General features: G+C 39.7%; 1 protein-coding gene across 4 annotated transcripts in view; it reads right to left on the bottom strand.

The window, feature by feature from the left end:
• Nucleotides 1-923: 923 nt before the first annotated feature.
• Nucleotides 924-8,872, bottom strand: part of PIK3CB (phosphatidylinositol-4,5-bisphosphate 3-kinase catalytic subunit beta) — a 192,377-nt gene continuing 184,428 nt past the window's right edge. For all 4 annotated transcript variants that reach the window (XM_030873374.3, XM_060298554.2, XM_060298553.2 and 1 more), the window contains 4 exons: nt 8,065-8,188; nt 4,263-4,408; nt 2,805-2,937; nt 924-2,435 (listed from right to left, as the gene is read on the bottom strand). In XM_030873374.3, coding sequence (XP_030729234.1) covers nt 2,298-2,435; nt 2,805-2,937; nt 4,263-4,408; nt 8,065-8,188 — 541 coding nt within the window. In that variant the 3' untranslated portion in view covers nt 924-2,297. The remainder of the gene's footprint in view (nt 2,436-2,804; nt 2,938-4,262; nt 4,409-8,064; nt 8,189-8,872) is intronic.

Raw genomic sequence — 8,872 nt, 5'->3', positions numbered from 1 at the left:
CCAAGGCATTGGGTAACCAGCCCCCATGCAAGGAACTATTCCTACAGCCCAGACCCCTAATCTGCTCTGTTGGTTGGCTATCCTCTGCCTTCCACCTCCAACTGTCTGGCTCAGGCGGAGCCCCTGAGAATCAGGGACATGCAAGTCAGCAAGTGTGTAGGGAGCACCTGGTAGGAGTGCTCAGCAGCTACTGAGGGCTATCATGCTATCTATGGGGGGTCTACGGCAGAGGTGGTTAAGAGCCATGCTGGCCTCAGGTCCAGCACTGTCTGGGGAGGTTCGTTTCCCTTTCTTACTCTTAAAGACATTCACATTCACCGATTTAGCATATATTTACCAAGGAACCTATGGGCTGAGGAGACCCCTCTGGAAACAATGGTGCCCACTTCTGCCTGGCAATGCTCACCACTCTTCAAACCCCTGATCTGTAACCTGGTACATGTAATGGTGGACTGCTATCAGACAAAGATCCCTGAACAAACCTGTCCTCCTACAGTCCTATTTCTGCAACTCTCACCAAGTCTAGAGCAGCCCTGGGAATGGTCAGTTCAGAGTTCAATCCCCACCATCAGCTGAGTTATTTCCAAGAAACTGTGCTCTGAGCACCTGCCCAATGGAAGAGAGCTACAAAGTGGCTAGTCTGGCCTTGGGTACCAAGTAACTGAAGGGACATTCTTCCAGACCTCAGGATACCTCCCAAAGGCATGGAAACTCAGTGAAGGCACCCTCTTGCCTCAGGCTCCCAACCAAAGTCCAAAAGGCCTCCCATACTGCTTGATGGGGTTGGGAAACAACGAGAGAAGTCATGGAAGAGACCATGAGCCTTAGCTTACCCTGAGGTTGGTTTGTCTATTCACTTGACCATTTCTTAAAGAGTCCCAGTGCCAAGGTCCTGTGCTGCCCATAAAGAAGAGGCCCACACATCCCAAGAGCAGCCAAAACCAGCTCACCCATTTATTTGACTGAGAACATTAAGGAAGACAACAAAATTAAACAATCTTTAATAAAATTCCTATAGAAAACTCAGTCGCAGGGCAAATACTCAGTTCTCTTTCCCATGTCGTTGAGGATTGAGAGCTCCCAATAGTCTTTGGAGAATAAGCAGTAGTTTTGCTGGATGTTGCCAGTGCTCAGGAAGAGCATCCATTTACACATTCAAACCAGTAGTTCCTATTGCACATATTAACATTTTCTGCCATCTAGCACCCTAAATATATGGTACCTCAACAAATAAATTAAAGAATTCCATGTGGCATGAAACATTTCAATTTGAACTAATATCCTTGAAAAATCACATTATTACAAGTTTTAATAAATACAGTAAGAACAGCTGGCATTTTACTAAAATACTGAATTTTAGGTCTGGAGTTTATTCCATAAATAGTTTCCTTTTCATTTGCTTTCTGTCTTGGATACATTTGCTCAAGTATTATGCTCTATGAAGTGAACTCTTTCATAGATACCATGTAAAAACTGTATTAATATGTGCCTCATTATAGAAGCAGCTGGAAGAACTGGATCACATAGTTAACTAAAAAGTAACTTAGGAAAAAGCTCTGCTTTTGTAAAACTTTAAAACACAGGCTGAAGAAAATCAAAATAACATCCTTTTTATATAGAACTCCCACTAGAAATTTTATAAATATATATGCAGCATAAATTATATTTGCCTCACCAAGTAGATTTTCATCAAGTCTGGCTGGGATGATGCTATCACAGTAGATAAGTATCAACAAAAGAATTAATGTTTCCACAGGTTTAAAAGATTTTTGAAAAATCATAATTTCAAATTATATTATAATTTGTAGTTTCCACATTTAAAAAGGGAAGAAAGAAAGCTTTCTTTTAAGCCTCATTTGGAAAGTAAGAACAGCTACTAGTTCCCAGGTGTGGATAAGTTGGCTGAGTGATAACACTTGGTCACAATATGAAAAAGAAGTATTTACACCTTTCCAGAAAAGTACCAAATACTTAAAAAAAAAAAACAAAAACAAAAAACAGAAAGACAAAAAACAATCTCTAGTAGCATTCCTTGGCGTGCAAAGTCAGCAGGAAATGATTATCCATAATGTTGACAGTTTGCATGATGAATCTTGGAAGCATTCAAAAGCAGAGGGTGGTCATCAGGGATTGTTCAGATTAGGTTTCTGTGGGATGCCATTGTTTTTAATTTAACTCTGGGTTCCAGGATTTCATTCCCTTTATAACATCTCTGGCAGGGTCACGTTCAATTTAGTGCAAGTGCAAAATGAAAACTAAACGAAACCAACAAATACATTAGGAGCAAAGGCTGATCGTTAAGATCTGTAGTCTTTCCGAACTGTGTGGGCCATCCAGTTCACTTTAGTAGTCCAGCTTTCCCTGAGTGCCTCATCAAATTTTTGCTTAAATTGCTTGAGTGCTTCTTCTTCACTCTTCCCTAAGGCAAGAGAGTCCTGAAAATGAAGGGAAAAAATCTGATTTTATATATTCTCTGTAGTGAGGTGTGAATCTCAAAGTCTACAGGAGGCTGACTTGGCCACACAGCATCCCCCATGTCCTTATTCAAATACCATTTATGGGAGAGAGAATGAACACCAAGGTATGGTGATAATATGACCTCTGCCAGAGGCTTTTTGAAGATGAAATGAATTTATGATTACTGCAAGACAACTACTGAGCTGCTTGTCACTACCACTCCTGGGTAAAACTGTCTCACAGGAAATGACTTTGTTCCATTCCCTTTGAACATCTGAATGAAATAGGTAGGTACGGCTGAGCTCTATGCTCACAAAGTCCAATTTACAAATAAAAGAGGTTTATACCTTAAGATACTGTATATCCTTGACTGATGTGAGCTCAGGAAGCCCTGCAGTCAACATCAGTGCAAAGAGAGTGATGAAGAGATTCCCATGCCGTCGTAAAATCAGATATGCATCCTCACAACACTGGCGGAACCTTTAGTTGATGCAGCAAATCACAAGAGTATGATGTTAGAACGGAAATAGCAAATTTCATAAAGGAAAATGAGAGATATAGCTAGACTTTCCATAAGAGCTGGAAAATTTCTACTGAACTAAAGGTTCGTTTCTGAGTTTTACCCTTTTGAAAATTGTCCCAGGACTAAAATTTACATAAAATAAATCAAGCTCTCTAAAACCACACATGTCTTTTTCAAAAACAAAATTAAATAGAAATTATATGATAAAAGGCAATTTAACACTTAATCTAGGCTTTTTAATTCTATGTGTCACAAAAATTAATTATAAAAAAGTGGTGATTATAATCCATAAGGATTTCTAACCATAATTCTAGATTCTAGATTTGTGGTCTGACTCCAGAGACTTAATTTCTTTAATGTACCCCAAACCAGTGTCAATGAATTTGCATTGTACCTTTCTATCATCTTGCCTTCCCTCTCTCTCCTCTTCAAGCTGGTCATTCAAGATGACCACCCAATCCTATCTCCCTAATTTTGCCAAAGAGGAAAATGGATCCAGAGTTATACTCTGCAGAAACCCATGCGGAACTGGAAATGATACTAGCAATCATTTGGTAAGCATATGGATGAGTTGATCACATCATGTAACATCTCTCATTATCAAAATATCCCTGAAATATAATTATTTTTGTCTCCATTTAAAATGAAGTAAAGACAAGATGACAAGTAATGTGCTTGGAAACCTACAAACAGCAAGAAATAGATCAGAGATTACAAAGTCTTTCCCTGAACCCTGACTCTCTTACTGCACTTCACATAGAATGACAGCAAAATGCCAGTCCCTCTCAGCATCTCACTATCAAATGTCTTAACAGTTTCAGAGAATTTTCTAATACAGGTAAAAGGTGGTACACTATTGGAATAAAACAATAATTTATTTCAAATTTCTAGCATTTTTTTTTTTTTTGCGGTACACGGGCCTCTCACTATTGTGGCCTCTCCCGTTGCGGAGCACAGGCTCCGGATGCGCAGGCTCGTTGGCCATGGCTCACGGGCCCAGCCGCTCCGCGGCATGTGGGATCTTCCCGAGCCAGGGCACGAACCCGTGTCCCCTGCATTGGCAGGCGGACTCTCAACCACTGCGCCACCAGGGAAGCCCTCTAGCATTTTTTTTCTCTTCTTTGAACCAGAACAGGATCTGACAGGTAAGTTCCCCCAAAGCCTCCTGTTAGCAGACTGACTATCTCCCCAATCTAAATATACCTCTCAGCTAAATGCTAGTCTAGCTGGTCAGCTGAGAAAACATTAGATGTGTTTACGCTGACACGAGGACAATACTCACCGGCCAAACTTTTCCGTGTTTCCTGTTTTTCCTTGTTGAATCACATGAATGAAATCATAGGTAAGAATAAAAGGCACTCTCTCCCTTTTAATGCCAAATTTAGACTTGAAATTTCCAAGAATATGTCCAAAGTCAATGTGGAAGAGCTGGAAAACAAATGGGATTTAATTTCCCCTTTTTTTCTGGTGGGTTCCAAATAAAAATGCAAGGCCTCAGCAGTCCTAGACGCCCATGCACTACATCAAATGGAGTAGTATTAGAGACACTACACGGTCTCCTGGATCATTTGGGAAAAGAGTGCTCTGACATTCGAAGGTCTTTTATATTCAATAATAACCCTGATATTAAACTGCATATACACAGTGGGAAAGATGAATCGTTAAAAAGAAAAATACATCCAAATAATAAACATGTTTGATTTTAAAAAATCAAATAGTTTTACACACAGAAATAAAACAAAGAGAGAGTACATCCTTGCCCCACCAGTTCCCTCACCACCTTAAGCACTACTACTTAGAGGTAACTTCTCCCCACCCGTCCACGTGTTTTTCCTGATATATGTCTCCATTTTTCTAAATAGTATGTTTGTAATTATTTTTTACTTCCTAATTTTGGATTATTATGGAAGGTAAAGATTTAGTACTCCTGTACTGATGTCATGCCTCATAATGCAACACATTATATCATAATTTCTGGTTAAATCAATATTCAGTGTTTACTGTTCGAAGTACATAAGCCATGTGGTAATAGTATACTATGATTACACTTCCTTTTCTTGCTCATCTTTTTTCTTGACAAAACTATTTTTTGTCTTAGTGTTCTATGATCTGGTCATTAATTCTTCACAAAATCTTAAAAATCTAAAAATCATTTCACAATGGTTTTCCACATGGTCAGGTAATCTGTTAGCTCCTGTCTGGGCTGGCTGTTCTCTAAGCCTGCCAAAGAACCATCACCCCGTGCTCAACCTTCACTCTCCTCCCATTTGCAGTCCCTGTTTCCTGGGTTCCACATCATTTCTCTTTTGGTGTAGACCAGGCTTTCTCACTTTTGGCATTACTGACATTTAGGCCCTAAAATTCTTTGTTGTGAGGTTCTATCTTACATACACTATAAGATGTTTGGCAGCACCCCTAGCCTCTACCCACAGATGCCTGTAGAATACCCCCTCCCGCATCCTGACAACCAAAATTGTCTTCAGGCATTGACAAATGTCCCCCAAGGGCAAAAGCACCCCAGTTGAGACCCTTATTCTCATGGATGCCCTTATTCTGGCATCCTCCTGAAAAAAGATGCAGAAGAGATACAGCTTTTGAAACCTTATGTTTGAAAATGTCTTTGTTCTACATTCATACTGAAAGTCTGGTATAGAATTCTAGGTTAGAAATCATTTTCACTCAAAATCATGAAGGCTAATTCCCACTGTCTTATACAGTTTCCAACGCTGCTATTTTAGAAGTCAAGTCTTTCTAACTCCTGAACCCTGGTAAGTGGCTTGCTGTATCTCTGGGAAGGTTTTAAGACCATCACTTTATGCCTGATGCACTGAAATGTCACGGTGAATGGCCTTAGTAAGGGTTTTTTCATCTACTGTAAGGGAACTTTCGTGCCCTTTAGTCACAAACATCAGCTTTGGGAAATGTTTTTGTATTATTTTTGGGTAAGTTCCTTCCCTTCCTCTTATGTGCTACTTCTTTCTGTAACTTTTATTAGGCTAGATGGTGAACCTCCCTGGACTGATCCTCTATCATTTCTGGATCCTCTTTCTTCTACTTATCAGATATCTTGGTCCTCTTCGGGATACTAAAGGGCAATACATTGCCTGGTGCCTAAAAAACAGAATCTGGGCCAAACTGCCAGGATTTAATGCTGGTATGTCCACTCTCTGTTGTGTCAATCTTCTCACCTGTAAATGGGGATAACACTACCACTTACTCTGTACGGTTATCATAAGGATTGAAGGAGTTAACGTATATAAAGAACTTAAAGAACTGTGCTTTCCACAAGTTAAAGAGTTCAAGAAATGTTAGTTGATCTTTAGTTTATACTTCTATTTTATTTGTTCCTCTTTTTAATTTCTAGGAATTCCATTTTCTAATTTTTTAAAATAGAATCTTACTACTTCATAGATGCAATATCTTTCCTGTTTTTACTTCTTAAATCATCCTCTGTTTACTGCAGGTACTGTTTTCCCAGAGTTCTTCTTTCCCCCTCCCCCCATTTTGCTTGATTTGGTCTCTTTCATGGTGGAGGCTTTCAACAAATGTCTGATAATCTTTGGCTGACCATTCATATTTAAGAAAAAAAAGATGAATGAAAAATCTACGGACATGGTAGGATTGTTGATCAGTGGGCTTCCTTGCAGAGTATCTGGGGAGAGACCTCAAAAGTCAGCATCTGTAAGCCTTTTCACTGGAACTGATCAGTTTCTCTTGAGAAGAACCATGTAGTCTATTGCAAGAGTGGGAATATACACCTGGTTGCTACTGTTCTTGGAGCAAAGCAAGCAGAAATGGCTGGGAATCATACCATTTATCATGCCAACTTTCACTCCATCCCTATTTTTAATATGGCATCTTACCCTTAGCTTCCATAGAAGCTGTTTGTCCTTGAGTCAGAAGAATTGGTTTCTTCAGAAAATAAATCCTCTAGCCCTTCTTGGAGTTGGGAAGGAGATATAAGCACCTAATTGCTCCATATATAAACTGCCAATCAATCCTGTTTTCAGCCTCTTCCCCTTTCCCCACCTTCAGCAGCACCTAGTGCCCCTGATTCCAGAGCTTTCCTCAGACTGACACACCCTTCCACAAGTAGCCATTTTCTCAGTTATGCCGAGTCAATGCTATTTTTCCATTTTGCTTTTGCTCATCCCCAAATCTGTTGATGTCTTTCACCCACTGTTGGCCTCTTTTCCTATTATCTTTGACTTCTTGGATTTACATATTTCTTATTCCTCAATATATTAGAAGGGCATCAAGAAAGAATGGAGAAAAACCTGTGTTTCAGCTTGATTAACCAGAAGTCAGAGGGAATCCTTTTAAGTGTGAACACAAGGTTCAACTCTCAAAAGCTCAAGCCAGAACTACCCAGATCTCCAAGGAGGTGTAAAACTCTGAGTCCCACCTAGGGCCAGAGTTCACAGAGTGACTCAGAGTCTTTACTCTGGAATGCCCCTAGTGTCAGGGAATTCTAAGGGTGGCTAAACTGAAAAAGTCTCAAATTATTCATCTGTCTTTGCTTAATATTAAAGAATTTACAAACAAAAGTCACTCTGAAGAATAAGAAAATTTTCACTTCAAAACTAAGAGCTTCTTTATATTATATAACCTGGTCTAGCTCCCTAGCTACCCCAAAATGATATTAGTCATACTCCGTATCGCCTTACTCCCACAGATGATTATATTTGATATTCTAAAAGAAAAAATGCCTCAAGTGGGGTTTGTCTCAACTTTTTCTTTTTTTTAACACTTATCTTCTTTAAAGTTAATACATCCTGCACATTATCTGCTCCTTCTGCTCTTAGGCACATATGCGTCCCAAATACAATTTCTTATATTGAAGGAATAGGTCACTTGTAAATAACCTAAATAATTTTTTAAACATTCAAATAAATGCTTATCACCTAACTTCAAGCAAACAAACCAATATATGAAGCAGATGGCATATGAAACAAGGGGTGGGAAATAAAAGGAAAGACAAAGGCATGACTGAGACTCATAAAGAATCTGAGTTTCACAAGAGATTGTGCTGCACGTAAGTAACAGCATCACTGAGGCCCTTAGCACTCTGGGAAGTTGCTTACCTGGCCAGTTTTTTTGACCATGATGTTATCACTATGTCTGTCACCAATCCCAAGGACATAAGAAGCTACACAGTAGCCGGCACAGGACAGGGTAAACTCCTCAATGGCTCGGTCCAGGTCATCCCTGAATAAGAGAAAAAAATAGGAGCAAGGAAGGTTTTCAGCCTCCAAATGTGTGGGACGGAGCCAATCCACACTTCTGTTTCCTTTTTAATGTGAGAACAACTGCAACACAGAGCTGCCAAAACCATATAAGGAGAAGATGCTGGATCAGCCAAGAGTGAGGATGATGATCAGAGGAGCAGGGCAGGGAGGAGTCAGCAGGCTTGCTCAAAGACATCAGGTAACTGGACATCAACTATTCAAACTGCTGTGTCCTGGGGCTCACATTTCTGTGGGGGACGGGGGTAGGTTCATATGCATAGTAATGAGAGGAGACCATCAGCTTGGCTGAATGATGCTGGGCTTTGGAACATTTTTGTAGTTTTGACTGAAGACTAGAATTCCATATTTAAGAGTTAAGTATTACAGTGCCAACCATTAAAGTCACTGACTTATATCAGAAGTAACTAATATAGACCCTTTAGGGACAAGGCCCTAAAATCAAAATTTGAAAATTAATTCTCACATACAAGTTCTTGGATTTTATTTATTTATTTATTTATTTATTTATTTATTTATTTACTTTTGGCAGCATTCGGTCTTCACTGCTGCATGCAGGCTCTCTCTAGTTGTGGCGAGCAGGGGCTACTCTTCGTTGCGGTGCATGGGTTTCTCATTGCGGTGGCTTCTCTAATTGTGGAGCACG

This window comes from Globicephala melas, chromosome 4 (assembly GCF_963455315.2).
Source record: "Globicephala melas chromosome 4, mGloMel1.2, whole genome shotgun sequence".
Taxonomy (NCBI): Eukaryota; Metazoa; Chordata; class Mammalia; order Artiodactyla; family Delphinidae; genus Globicephala; species Globicephala melas.
The sequence above is the reverse complement of the archived record's forward strand: the minus strand, read 5'-3'. Positions and strand labels throughout refer to the sequence as shown.